We start from the raw sequence: 15,457 nt of genomic DNA, 5'->3' as shown, positions 1-15,457 counted from the left end.
GAACAGCAGCTTTTTCCTGTTGAGATAACACTGAAGTGTGAATGAGTAACACTTCAGTCATTTTCTAATCAGGATGAGCTATTTCAGCATCCACCAAGGATCACTCACTTCTGTAAATCTGACATCGCCAGAACTGCACAATCAGACCCAACCAAACCTGTCACTATGAGACTGACTAACCGCTCGATAGTCCAGCCCTGTCACTGTGTCACTGACTGACCGCTCGATAGTGCGGCCCTGTCACTGTGTCACCGACTGACTGACCCGTCGATAGTGCGGCCCTGTCACTGACTGACTGACCCCTCGATAGTGCGGCCCTGTCACTGTGTCACTGACTGACTGACCCCTCGATAGTGCGGCCCTGTCACTGTGTCACTGACTGACTGACCCCTCGATAGTGCGGCCCTGTCACTGTGTCACTGACTGACTGACCCCTCGATAGTGAGGCCCTGTCACTGTTTCACTGACTGACTGACCCCTCGATAGTGAGGCCCTGTCACTGTGTCACTGACTGACCCCTCGATAGTGAGGCCCTGTCACTGTGTCACTGAGTGACTGACCCCTCGATAGTGCGGCCCTGTCACTGTGTCACTGACTGACTGACCGCTCGATAGTGCGGCCCTGTCACTGTGTCACTAACTGACCGCTCGATAGTGCGGCCCTGTCACTGTGTCACTGACTGACTGACCCCTCGATAGTGCGGCCCTGTCACTGTGTCACTGACTGACCCCTCGATAGTGCGGCCCTGTCACTGTGTCACTAACTGACCCCTCGACAGTGCGGCCCTGTCACTGTGTCACTGACTGACTGACCGCTCGATAGTGCGGCCCTGTCACTGTGTCACTGACTGACCCCTCGATAGTGCGGCCCTGTCACTGTGTCACTGACTGACCCCTCGATAGTCCAGCCCTGTCTGTGTCACTGACTGACCCCTCGATAGTCCAGCCCTGTCTGTGTCACTGACTGACTGACCCCTCGATAGTGCGGCCCTGTCACTGTGTCACTGACTGACCACTCGATAGTGCGGCCCTGTCACTGTGTCACTGACTGACCCCTCAATAGTGGGGCCCTGTCACTGTGTCACTGACTGACCGCTCGATAGTGCGGCCCTGTCACTGTGTCACTGACTGACTGACCGCTCGATAGTGCGGCCCTGTCACTGTGTCACTGACCACTCGACAGTGCGGCCCTGTCACTGTGTCACTGACTGACCCCTCAATAGTGGGGCCCTGTCACTGTGTCACTGACTGACCCCTCAACAGATCAAGTGTCTCGCAGTGACAGGCCGCACTGTCTCTTTTATTAACTGACCGCTGACCTCTTGCATTCTTATTGTCCACCAGTACTCACCATGCCAGTGTTAAGGTTCCTGTCCACTTTGCAGAAGGTATGTGGAGGTGACTCTCCCTTGCTGGGCATAATGATGCAGATGTCAGTGAGTGCCAGCGTGCTGTGTGCCTGGCAATCTGCGGCTCTCCGATAGGTGATGAAGGTGCGCTGCTGCAGACTGGATCCCCCACCGCTGACATGGGCTGCTCGACTGTAGGGAGTGGTCTCGATGATGCTGCATCCTGGTTTCAGTCTGTCCTTCCCCTCACACAGGACACTGCAGTTAAACAACACCAGACAGAGTCAAGCTGATCCACATGGTCAACACAGGCCAGCTACAAACTCGACGCACCTAACCGCAGGTTCTCACTGATCCCGGGCAGCACAAGGAGGCTTTCCCCTCACAGACAACCCCCCCCAACCACCCCACCCCACCGTCTCTGCGCCAGATTCCCAAACAAGTCCCCGTTCCTGATCCCGCTCTTCAAAGGCTGCTGGATATTGGATGAAAAACAGGAGGGGCAGCAAAGTCCACGGACACTGCCATTCCACCCCAACGACCCCCACCCCCCACCCCCCCACTATTCAGGGCAGTGAGGGGGTGGGAGGCAGGAGGGCATCACCTGCCCTGGCCAGAGCCACAGGCCCTGCACCATTGGGGGTGAACTTTAGGACCCAGGGAACCGGGCACGACTCCAAAATCCTTTTGGTGGAAATAGTAACAGAACTGAAAGCGGCTTATAAAAATAATCGCCATGGCAACAGGACAAGGGTGCGGGGTGGGGGGGGGGGGGGAGAGGGGTGGAGAACGGAAGTTCGAAAACTGCACACTTGGTGGGATACAGGAGTCAAACCAGACTCCACCCCCTCCGCGGGATACAGGACAGTCAAACCAGACTCCGCCCCCTCCGCTGGATACAGGACAGTCAAACCAGACTCCGCCCCCTCCGCGGGATACAGGACAGTCATCCAAGACTCCGCCCCCTCCGCGGGATACAGGACAGTCAAACCAGCCCCTGCACATTAAGCGGGATACAGGACAGTCAAACCAGCCCCCACACACTCGGCTGGATACAGGACAGTCAAACTGGCCCCCGCACACTCAGCTGGATACAGGACAGTCAAACCAGCCCCCGCACACTCGATGGGATACAGGACAGTCAAACCAGCCCCCGCACACTTAGCGGGATACAGGACAGTCAAACCAGCCCCCGCACACTTAGCGGGATACAGGACAGTCAAAACAGCCCCCGCCCACTCAGCGGGATACAGGACAGACAAACCAGCCCCCGCACACTCGGCGGGATACAGGACAGTCAAATCAGCCCCCGCACACTCGGCGGGATACAGGACGGTCAAACCAGCCCCCTCACACTTAGCGGGATACAGGATAGTCAAACCAGCCCCCGCACACTTAGCGGGATACAGGATAGTCAAACCAGCCCCTGCACACTCGGCGGGATACAGGACAGTCAAACCAGCCCCCGCACACTCGGCGGGATACAGGACAGTCAAAACAGCCCCCGCACACTCATCGGGATACAGGACAGTCAAAACAGCCCCCGCACACTCAGCGGGATACAGGACAGTCAAACCAGCCCCCGCACACTCAGCGGGATACAGGACAGTCAAACCAGCCCCCGCACACTCAGCGGGATGCAGGACAGTCAAACCAGCCCCCGCACACACAGCGGGATACAGGACAGTCAAAACAGCCCCCACACACTCTGCGGGATACAGGACAGTAAAAACAGCCCCCGCACACTCGGCGGGATACAGGACAGACAAACCAGCCCCCGCACACTCGGCGGGATACAGGACAGTCAAATCAGCCCCCGCACACTCGGCGGGATACAGGACAGTCAAACCAGCCCCCGCACACTTAGCGGGATATAGGATAGTCAAACCAGCCTCCGCACACTTAGCGAGATACAGGACAGTCAAACCAGCCCCCGCACACTCGGCGGGATACAGGACAGTCAAAACAGCCCCCGCACACTCAGCGGGATACAGGACAGTCAAACCAGCCCCCGCACACTTAGCGGGATACAGGACAGTCAAACCAGCCCCCGCACACTTAGCGGGATACAGGACAGTCAAACCAGCCCCCGCACACTCGGCGGGATACAGGACAGTCAAATCAGCCCCCGCACACTCGGCGGGATACAGGACGGTCAAACCAGCCCCCTCACACTTAGCGGGATACAGGATAGTCAAACCAGCCCCTGCACACTCGGCGGGATACAGGACGGTCAAACCAGCCCCCGCACACTTAGCGGGATACAGGATAGTCAAACCAGCCCCTGCACACTCGGCGGGATACAGGACAGTCAAACCAGCCCCCGCACACTCGGCGGGATACAGGACAGTCAAAACAGCCCCCGCACACTCATCGCGATACAGGACAGTCAAAACAGCCCCCGCACACTCAGCGGGATACAGGACAGTCAAACCAGCCCCCGCACACTCAGCGGGATACAGGACAGTCAAACCAGCCCCCGCACACTCAGCGGGATACAGGACAGTCAAACCAGCCCCCGCACACTCAGCGGGATACAGGACAGTCAAAACAGCCCCCACACACTCAGCGGGATACAGGACAGTCAAAACAGCCCCCGCACACTCGGCGGGATACAGGACAGACAAACCAGCCCCCGCACACTCGGCGGGATACAGGACAGTCAAATCAGCCCCCGCACACTCGGCGGGATACAGGACAGTCAAACCAGCCCCCGCACACTTAGCGGGATACAGGATAGTCAAACCAGCCCCCGCACACTTAGCGGGATACAGGACAGTCAAACCAGCCCCCGCACACTCGGCGGGATACAGGACAGTCAAAACAGCCCCCACACACTCAGCGGGATACAGGACAGTCAAACCAGCCCCCGCACACTTAGCGGGATACAGGACAGTCAAACCAGCCCCCGCACACTTAGCGGGATACAGGACAGTCAAACCAGCCCCCGCACACTCGGCGGGATACAGGACAGTCAAAACAGCCCCCGCACACTCAGCGGGATACAGGACAGTCAAACCAGCCCCCGCACACTCGGCGGGATACAGGACAGTCAAAACAGCCCCTGCACACTCATCGGGATACAGGACAGTCAAAACAGCCCCCGCACACTCGGCAGGATAGAGGATAGCCAAATCAGCCCCCGCACACTCGGCGGGTTACAGGACAGTCAAACCAGCCCCCGCACACTCGGCGGGATACAGGACAGTCAATCCAGCCCCCGCACACTTAGCGGGATACAGGACAGTCAAACCAGCCCCCGCACACTCGATGGGATACAGGACAGTCAAAACAGCCCTCTCATACTTAGCGGGATACAGGACAGTCAAACCAGCCCCCGCACACTCGGCAGGATACATGACAGTTAAACCAGCCCCCGCACACTTAGCGGGATACAGGACAGTCAAACCAGCCCCTGCACACTCGGCGGGATACAGGACAGTCAAACCAGCCCCCGCACGCTTAGCGGGATACAGGATAGTCAAACCAGCCCCTGCACACTCGGCGGGATACAGGACAGTCAAACCAGCCCCCGCACACTCGGCGGGATACAGGACAGTCAAAACAGCCCCCCCACACTCAGCAGGATACAGGATAGTCAAAACAGCCCCCGCACACTCGGCGGGATAGAGGATAGTCAAACCAGCCCCTGCACACTCGGCTGGATACAGGACAGTCAAACCAGCCCCCGCACACTCGGCTGGATACAGGACAGTCAAACCAGCCCCCCGCACACTCGATGGAATACAGGACAGTCAAACCAGCCCCCCGCACACTCGATGGGATACAGGAGTCAAACCAGCCCCCGCACACTCGGCGGGATACAGGACAGTCAAACCAGCCCCCGCACACTCGGTGGGATACAGGACTGTCAAACCAGCCCCCGCACACTCGGCGGGATACAGGACAGTCAAACCAGCCCCCACATATTCGATGGGATACAGGACAGTCAAACCAGTCAAACGTCATCCCATTTAGCAGCACTTGGCCCATAGCCTTGAATGTTATGATGTGCCAAGTGCTCATCCAGGTACTTTTTAAAGGATGTGAGGCAACCCGCCTCCACCTCCCTCCCAGGCAGCGCATTCCAGACCCTCACCACCCTCTGGGTAAAAAAGTTTTTCCTCACATCCCCCCTAAACCTCCTGCCCCTCATCTTGAACTTGTGTCCCCTCGTGACTGACCCTTCAACTAAGGGGAACAGCTGCTCCCTATCCACCCCATCCATGCCCCTCGTAATCTTGTACACCTCGATCAGGTCGCCCCTCAGTCTTCTCTGCTCCAACGAAAACAACCCAAGTGTATCCAACATCTCTTCATAACTTAAATGTTTCATCCCCGGCAACATCCTGGTGAATCTCCTCTGCACCCCCTCCAGTGCAATCACATCCTTCCTATAATGTGGTGACCAGAACTGCACACAGTACTCCAGCTGTGGCCTCACCAAGGTTCTATACAACTCCAACATGACCTCCCTACTTTTGTAATCTATGCCTCGATTGATAAAGGCAAGTGTCCCATATGCCTTTTTCACCACCCCACTAAAATGCCCCTCCGCCTTCAGAGATCTATGGACACACACATGCCAAGGTCCCTTTGTTCCTCAGAACTTCCTAGTGCCATGCCATTCATTGAATACTTCCTTGTCAAAATACTGCTTCCAAAGTGTATCACCTCACACTTTTCAGGGTTAAATTCCACCTGCCACTTATCTGCCCATTTGACCAGCCCGTCTATATCTTCCTGTAGCCCAAGACACTCAACCTCACTGTTAACCACCCGGCCAATCTTTGTGTCATCCGCAAACTTACTAATCCTACACCCCCCCCACATAGTCATCTATGTTGTTTATATAAATGATAAATAATAGGGGACCCAGCACAGATCCCTGTGGTACACCACTGGACACTGGCTTCCAGTCACTAAAGCATCCTTCTGTCATCACCCTCTGTCTCCTACAACTAAGCCAATTTTGAATCCACCTTATCAAATTACCCTGTATCCCATGTGCATTTGCCTTCTTAAAAAGTCTCCCATGTGGGACCTTGTCAAAGGCTTTGCTGAAATCCATATAAACTACATCAACTGCACTACCCTCATCTACACAACTGGTCAGCTCCTCAAAACATTCAATCACATTTGTTAGGCATGACTTCCCTCTGACAAAGCCATGCTGACTATCCCTGATCAAACCTTGCCTCTCCAAGTGGAGATAGATTCTCTCCTTCAGAACTTTCTCCAATAGTTTCCCTACCATTGACGTGAGACTCACTGGTCTGTAGTTCCCTGGCTTATCTCTACAACCCTTCTTAAACAGCGGAACCACATTAGCTGTTCTCCAGTCCTCTGGCACCTCCCCTGTGGCCAGAGAGGAATTAAAAATTTGGGTCAGAGCCCCTGCGATCTCCTCCCTTGCCTCCCTCAGCAGTCTGGGACACAAATCATCCGGAGCTGGAGATGTGTCCACTTTTAAGCCTCCAATACCTTGTCACTCCCGATATCAATTTACTCAGGAACCTCGCAGTCTATGGGATGCAGGACAGTCAAACCAGCCCCCGCACACTCGGCTGGATACAGGACAGTCAAAACAGCCCCCGCACACTCAGCGGGATACAGGACAGTCAAAACAGCCCCCACACACTCAGCGGGATACAGGACAGTCAAAACAGCCCCTGCACACTCGGTGGGATACAGGACAGACAAACCAGCCCCTGCACACTCGGCGGGATACAGGACAGTCAAAACAGCCCCCGCACATTCGGCGGGATACAGGACAGTCAAAACAGCCCCTGCACACTCGGCGGGATACAGGACAGTCAAAACAGCCCCTGCACACTCGGTGGGATACAGGACAGACAAACCAGCCCCTGCACACTCGGCGGGATACAGGACAGTCAAAACAGCCCCCGCACACTCGCCGGGATACAGGACAGTCAAAACAGCCCCCGCACACTCGCCGGGATACAGGACAGACAAACCAGCCCCTGCACACTCGCCGGGATACAGGACAGACAAACCAGCCCCTGCACACTCGGCGGGATACAGGACAGTCAAAACAGCCCCTGCACACTCGCCGGGATACAGGACAGTCAAAACAGCCCCTGCACACTCGGTGGGATACAGGACAGACAAACCAGCCCCTGCACACTCGGCGGGATACAGGACAGTCAAAACAGCTCCCGCACACTCGGCGGGATACAGGACAGTCAAACCAGCCCCCGCACACTTAGCGGGATACAGGACAGTCAAAACAGCCCCTGCACACTCGGCGGGATACAGGACAGTCAAAACAGCCCCTGCACACTCGGCGGGATACAGGACAGTCAAAACAGCCCCCACACACTCAGCGGGATACAGGACAGTCAAACCAGCCCCCGCACACTCGCCGGGATACAGGACAGTCAAACCAGCCCCCGCACACTCGCCGGGATACAGGACAGACAAACCAGCCCCCGTACACTCGGCGGGATACAGGACAGACAAACCAGCCCCCGCACACTCGCCGGGATACAGGACAGTCAAAACAGCCCCCGCACACTCGCCGGGATACAGGACAGACAAACCAGCCCCTGCACACTCGCCGGGATACAGGACAGTCAAAACAGCCTCCGCACACTCGGCGGGATACAGGACAGTCAAACCAGCCCCTGCACACTCGGCGGGATACAGGACAGACAAACCAGCCCCCGCACACTCGCCGGGATACAGGACAGACAAACCAGCCCCCGCACACTCGCCGGGATACAGGACAGACAAACCAGCCCCCGCACACTCGCCGGGATACAGGACAGACAAACCAGCCCCTGCACACTCGCCGGGATACAGGACAGACAAACCAGCCCCTGCACACTCGGCGGGATACAGGACAGTCAAAACAGCCCCCGCACACTCGCCGGGATACAGGACAGACAAAACAGCCCCCGCACACTCGCCGGGATACAGGACAGTCAAACCAGCCCCCGCACACTCGCCGGGATACAGGACAGTCAAAACAGCCCCTGCACACTCGGCGGGATACAGGACAGTCAAACCAGCCCCCGCACACTCCCCGGGATACAGGACAGTCAAACCAGCCCCTGCACACTCGCCGGGATACAGGACAGACAAACCAGCCCCCGCACACTTGCCGGGATACAGGACAGACAAACCAGCCCCCGCACACTTGCCGGGATACAGGACAGACAAACCAGCCCCCACCCCAGCAGCCGGGTGTCCCATCACCGCAGCCAAAGTCCCCGTAGCCGGAGCTCCCGCTCCCGTCATCCCTGCCCCTGTCCCCTCAGCTGGAGCTCCATTCAGCCCCTCGAGCCTGTTCCGCAGGTCCAGGAGGAGGCCATTCAGCCCCTCGAGGCTGTTCCGCAGGTCCAGGAGGAGGCCATTCAGCCCCTCGAGCCTGTTCCGCAGGTCCAGGAGGAGGCCATTCAGCCCCTCGAGCCTGTTCCGCAGGTCCAGGAGGAGGCCATTCAGCCCCTCGAGCCTGTTCCGCAGGTCCAGGAGGAGGCCATTCAGCCCCTCGAGCCTGTTCCGCAGGTCCAGGAGGTGGCCATTCAGCCCCTCGAGCCTGTTCCGCAGGTCCCGGAGGAGGCCATTCAGCCCCCTTGAGCTTGCTTCATCCATCAATGAGATTGTGACTCCAGTGATACTTGGTGACTTACCCAAGATCGATGAGTGGTAATTTCTCCCTGCTCCGTCTGTAGCACAGGAACATGTGCGAGGTGGTGAGGAGGCCACAGTTGAGGTCTGCAGATTGTCCGCTGGGTGTGGTCTCAATGCAGGTGAAGCCCTCAGGTACCTCCTCGCCCTGGGAGCGGATGATGATGGCCACGTCAGCGATGGGCTCGAGGGGCCTGGCCAGTTTCGGGGTTCCCTCCTCCAGAGGTTTGGAGACATCAGTCAGACCGGCCACCACAAAGTAATCGATGAGCTGGGGGGAATTCTCCTCCGCCATGGCTACATCTGCAAAAGAGAGCGGAGGGAATGAACATCAGCACCCAGGACCTTCCTGCCCGCCTCCCTCAGCCCTGCAGCCTCCCTCCCTCAGCCTCTCTCCAGACACAGCCTTGCTCAGAATCTGACAACTCCCACTAGATCAGTAGCAGAGGCTGGGCTGATGGCGCCCACAGTCAAATAGCCCACTAACACTTGACCAGGAGATGCTGAGGGTACGTGTGCAGCCTGATCGTGGGATCTCACTGTGCACACGTTCGCCTACATAACGACTCACCACATTCGGAAGTTTTCCTGCCCAGATACAATATGACGGGACAGAGGCCATCGGTGCTGACACAAGACGAACGCTCTGTGCGGACTCATCCTCGCAAGCACTGATCTCCAGAATGGAAGAGACAGTATTTCATCTAGAAAGCAGATAAAGATGTGGGAAGCTACGGAGTCACTCCCATCACAAGCCAACGGGGTTTTTAGTCGCACATAGGAAAGGCCCTGCAGCCAGAAAGAGAGAAATGAGACAACCCCACGATGACGTGAGTCAGGGAGGGAGGTTCTCAAAGGGAAGCGGACACTCTTTGGTCCTTAACAGAGATACGATGCCCGACAATCAGCAGCCAGGCCGCTTATCACTCACAATTTCGTCACTTTCTGCACTCACACAGATGCCAAACAGAACACAATCGTGTAGCTGACACTTCTGGAGTACGAACCAGCAATCGTCAAAGTGACAGACCTGTCCCCACCAGTACTGTACCCCAGTGTTATACAGTGACAGACCTGTCCCCACCAGTACTGTACCCCAGTGTTATACAGTGACAGACCTGTCCCCACCAGTACTGTACCCCAGTGTAATACAGTGACAGACCTGTCACCAACCATACTGTACCCATGTTATACAGTGACAGACCTGTCCCCACCAGTACTGTACCCCAGTGTAATACAGTGACAGGCCTGTCACCAACCATACTGTACCCGTGTTATACAGTGACAGACCTGTCCCCACCAGTACTGTACCCCAGTGTTATACAGTGACAGACCTGTCCCCACCAGTACTGTACCCCAGTGTAATACAGTGACAGACCTGTCCCCACCAGTACTGTACCCCAGTGTTATACAGTGACAGACCAGTCCCCACCAGTACTGTACCCCAGTGTAATACAGTGACAGACCTGTCCCGACCAGTACTGTACCCCAGTGTTATACAGTGACAGACCTGTCCCCACCAGTACTGTACCCCAGTGTTATACAGTGACAGACCCGTCCCCACCAGTACTGTATCCCAGTGTTACACAGTGACAGACCCCTCACCACCAGTACTGTACCCCAGTGTTACAGTGACAGACCCCTCCCCACCAGTACCATACCCCAGTGTTGTACAGTGGCAGACCTGTCCTTACCTGCACTGTGCCGATGGTTGCCAGGTGCTACCCAGTTTTAGAATCTACAGCCATTTCTGACGAAGGGTTCAGTTTCTTCCTCTCTCTGTAGATGCTGCAAGACCTGCTAAGTATTGCCAGCATTTATACTTCTTTACAGCTGAGAGCTAACCTGTGCCAGTGGGGAGCCTGTGAAAGTTTCACCCCTGTAGTTAATGTGACTGAAATCGGCTGCCATGAGTGTACAGCTGGAGATCCAATTGCCTGTTTAAATCTAAGGCCTGCTCCAACCGGTTACACTGGGGACTGTGCAAAGCATCAGCTCTCATGTGGGCACAGATACACAGGGATGAGCGCAAACCTAAAACACGCAGGCTCGACAAGGCTCCCTCAATCTCTTGCAGCACACAAACCACAGCCGAATACTCACCGGAACCAGCAGAGAGCTGCTCGGTGGAACTCCACTAATCCAATAGCTGAGCTAAAAGGACAGATCGACAGTGTTACAGGCGGTAACACTGGAACACTGCCAACACCAAGAGGCAGTGTACTCTGTACTGCTGACTCTGTCTCTCTGCCTCATAACTCAATCACATTTCCTCATTTCAGTCCAACTTGACCTGCTTCGCTCTGACTCTTCACCCTTTGCTTACTTCTCCTTTGCTCTCATCCCTTTCCCCATGTTACTTTACTCCACCCCAGTGAGAGCAAGCAATTTCAGGAGAGCAGGGGGACCTGTACCCCAGTGAGAACAAGCAATTTCAGGAGAGCAGGGGGACCTGTACCCCAGTGAGAGTCAGCACCTTCAGGAGAGGAAGGGGACCTGTACCCCAGTGAGAGTCAGCACCTTCAGGAGAGGAGGGGGACCCTGTACCCCAGTGAGAGTCAGCACCTTCAGGAGAGGAGGGGGACCCGTACCCCAGTGAGAGTCAGCACCTTCAGGAGAGGAGGGGGACCCGTACCCCAGTGAGAGTCAGCACCTTCAGGAGAGGAGGGGGACCTGTACCCCAGTGAGAGTCAGCACCTTCACGAGAGGAGGGGGACCTGTACCCCAGTGAGAGTCAGCACCTTCAGGAGAGGAGGGGGACCCGTACCCCAGTGAGAGTCAGCACCTTCAGGAGAGGAGGGGACCTGTACCCCAGTGAGAGTCAGCACCTTCAGGACAGGAGGGGACCTGTACCCCAGTGAGAGTCAGCACCTTCAGGAGAGGAGGGGACCTGTACCCCAGTGAGAGTCAGCACCTTCAGGAGAGGAGGGGGACCCTGTACCCCAGTGAGAGTCAGCACCTTCAGGAGAGGAGGGGGACCCTGTACCCCAGTGAGAGTCAGCACCTTCAGGAGAGGAGGGGGACCTGTACCCCAGTGAGAGTCAGCACCTTCAGGAGAGGAGGGGACCTGTACCCCAGTGAGAGTCAGCACCTTCAGACAGGAAGGGGAGAGAAACAGGAAAACGGGACCATAATGAGATCTAATTTTGAAGCTTGGAGCCATGAAAGTGATGTGCGTTGCTCATGATCATGCCAGTGTTGCATGGGAGCCTGGTACTTTCTGTCACAGGCACATCACAGTCTCCTTTGTTGCTGTGCTGGCTGACTGGCTGTTCATTCAGGCCAGGGTGAACTCTCTCTCTCTCTCTCTCTGTGCCACAGGAAAGGAACACACAGTGCAAACACTGGGGCAATAGAAGCCCAATCATCCCAGTAACATTTCAATCTCACTGCCCCCAACCTTCCCCTCTCCACAATCTGCTGTGTAGAGATTCTAACTTCCTCGGAGTAAACACACAGCTGCGATCAGAGACAGCACAACTGTCCCATTCTCAATAAACGAAGCCTAGATTCAAATTCCAAACACAGCCACTTCCTTCAGTTACTATGAGGGTGGGAAATGCTCCTGAAACCTGTACCCCAGTGAGAGTCAGCACCTTCAGGAGAGGAGGGGAACCTGTACCCCAGTGAGAGTCAGCACCTTCAGGAGAGGAGGGGGACCTGTACCCCAGTGAGAGTCAGCACCTTCAGGAGAGGAGGGGGAACCTGTACCCCAGTGAGAGTCAGCACCTTCAGGAGAGGAGGGGAACCTGTACCCCAGTGAGAGTCAGCACCTTCAGGAGAGGAGGGGGACCTGTACCCCAGTGAGAGTCAGCACCTTCAGGAGAGGAGGGGGACCTGTACCCCAGTGAGAGTCAGCACCTTCAGGATTAGAGGGGACCCTGTACCCCAGTGAGAGTCAGTACCTTCAGGAGAGGAGGGGGTAGTGAGAGTGAGAACATGGCAGAAGATAACAGACACTGTGTCTAAGATTTAGAAGAAAAGCAATGCAGCAGCTCTGGGGTTTTATGTTGCTTTGCCAGCAATACTCACCCTGTGTAACCACCATCTCTGCAGAGATGTCCCGTTTAATGAGTTAATTCTTTTCCTTCAGCTCTTACACCACTGAATCTGTCCAAACTCTCAGCAACAATCTGGCAAATGGACTTTGTAACTTTAGTCAGCTTGGCAATCTCTGTCTTCACAATCCAACACTGAGCCCAAACAGGTCAGGAAATCACAGCAGGAAACAGCGCAACATCCCATCCAGATAGTCTGCTGACACTTCCTTCAGTCTGTCAAACGAGTCACTGCCTGAGCTGTGCGAAAGCATCTGGACACAGAAACCCGAACCTTGCCTCGCTTTTAAAATACTTGATCTTGTGCTCACCGCTCAGACTGTTATAAGGACGGGCAGTTCTGAACGTGAGCTCGTGTCCAGTGACACCTCCCATCATCCCCAACTCACCCTCAACCAGTGGCCACTCATCACGTGTGAGACCAGGATGTGGCGGGCATCTGAGTTGGTGAGGGAGTGAGGGAGTGGGGGCGTAGGGAGTGAGGGTGTGGGAAGAGGGGTGGGGGGGGAGAGGGGGGGTGAAGGGGTGGGGGGGAAAGGGGTGGGGGGGAAAGGGGTGGGGGGGAAAGGGGTGGGGGGGGAAAGGGGTGGGGGGGGAAAGGGGTGGGGGGGAAAGGGGTGGGGGGGAAAGGGGTGGGGGGGGAAAGGGGTGGGGGGGAAAGGGGTGGGGGGAAAGGGGTGGGGGGAAAGGGGTGGGGGGGAAAGGGGTGGGGGGAAAGGGGTGGGGGGAAAGGGGTGGGGGGAAAGGGGTGGGGGGAAAGGGGTGGGGGGAAAGGGGTGGGGGGAAAGGGGTGGGGGGAAAGGGGTGGGGGGGAAAGGGGTGGGGGGAAAGGGGTGGGGGGAAAGGGGTGGGGGGAAAGGGGTGGGGGGGAAAGGGGTGGTGGGAAAGGGGTGGGGTGGAAAGGGGTGGGGTGGAAAGGGGTGGGGTGGAAAGGGGTGGGGGGGAAAGGGGTGGGGTGGAAAGGGGTGGGGTGGAAAGGGGTGGGGTGGAAAGGGGTGGGGGGGGAAAGCAAAAGGAGAGAGAATTTCAAAAAGTGCATCCTTGGCAAAAGGTGAGATATCGGAGAAAATTAGACTGAGGGAGAGAGCAAAGAACAGGGAACGCAGAGGAACCAGCACCTTCAGGAGAGGAGGGGGACCTGTACCCCAGTGAGAGTCAGCACCTTCAGGAGAGGAGGGGGACCTGTACCCCAGTGAGAGTCAGCACCTTCAGGAGAGGAGGGGGACCTGTACCCCAGTGAGAGTCAGCACCTTCAGGAGAGGAGGGGGACCTGTACCCCAATGAGAGTCAGCACCTTCAGGAGAGGAGGGGGACCTGTACCCCAATTAGAGTCAGCACCTTCAGGAGAGCAGGGGGACCCCATACCCCAGTGAGAGTCAGCACCTTCAGGAGAGGAGGGGGACCTGTACCCCAATGAGAGTCAGCACCTTCAGGAGAGGAGGGGTCCTGTACCCCAGTGAGAGTCAGCACCTTCAGGACAGGAGGGAGACCTGTACCACAGTGAGAGTCAGCACCTTCAGGAGAGGAGGGGGACCTGTAACCGAGTGAGAGTCAGCACCTTCAGGAGAGGAGGGGGAACCTGTACCCCAGTGAGAGTCAGCACCTTCAGGAGAGGAGGGGACCTGTACCCCAGTGAGAGTCACCACCTTCAGAACAGGAGGGGGACCCTGTACCCCAGTGAGAGTCAGCACCTTCAGGAGAGGAGGAGAACCCTGTACCCCAGTGAGAATCAGCACCTTCAGGAGAGGAGGAGACCCATACCCCAATGAGAGTCAGCACCTTCAGGAGAAGAGGGGGACCTGTACCCCAGTGAGAGTCAGCACCTTCAGGAGAGGAGGGGGACCCCGTACCCCAGTGAAAGTCAGCACCTTCAGGAGAGGAGGGGACCTGTCCCCCAGTGAGAGTCAGCACCTTCAGGAGAGAAGGGGGACCCTGTACCCAAGTGAGAGTCAGCACCTTCAGGAGAGGAGGGGGACCTGTACCCCAGTGAGAGTCAGCACCTTCAGGAGAGGAGGGGGACCTGTAACCCAGTGAGATCCGCACTTGCAGGAGAGGAGGGGGACCCGTACCCCAGTGAGAGTCAGCACCTTCAGGAGAGGAGGGGGACCTGTACCCCAGTGAGATCCGCACTTGCAGGACAGGAGGGGGACCTGTACCCCAGTGAGAGTCAGCACCTTCAGGAGAGGAGGGGGACCTGTACCCCAGTGAGAGTCAGCACCTTCAGGAGAGGAGGGGGACCTGTACCCCAGTGAGAGTCAGCACCTTCAGGAGAGGAGGGGACCCTGTACCCCAGTGAGAGTCAGCACCTTCAGGAGAGGAGGGGGACCTGTACCCCAGTGAGAGTCAGCACCTTCAGGAGAGGAGGGGGACCTGTACCCCAGTGATAGTCAGCACCTTC

General features: G+C 56.8%; 1 protein-coding gene across 1 annotated transcript in view; it reads right to left on the bottom strand.

Moving 5' to 3' along the window:
• The window catches only part of LOC121272863 (DENN domain-containing protein 4B-like), a 248,265-nt gene that overhangs the window by 151,346 nt on the left and 81,462 nt on the right, over window positions 1-15,457 (bottom strand). Inside the window, exons 2-3 of the mRNA XM_041179697.1 lie at window positions 9,004-9,304; window positions 1,351-1,606 (exon numbers count right to left, since the gene is read on the bottom strand). Coding sequence (XP_041035631.1) covers window positions 1,351-1,606; window positions 9,004-9,304 — 557 coding nt within the window. The remainder of the gene's footprint in view (window positions 1-1,350; window positions 1,607-9,003; window positions 9,305-15,457) is intronic.

This window comes from Carcharodon carcharias, chromosome 36 (assembly GCF_017639515.1).
Source record: "Carcharodon carcharias isolate sCarCar2 chromosome 36, sCarCar2.pri, whole genome shotgun sequence".
Classification (NCBI taxonomy): domain Eukaryota; kingdom Metazoa; phylum Chordata; class Chondrichthyes; order Lamniformes; family Lamnidae; genus Carcharodon; species Carcharodon carcharias.
This window is presented reverse-complemented; position numbering and strand designations above follow the sequence as displayed.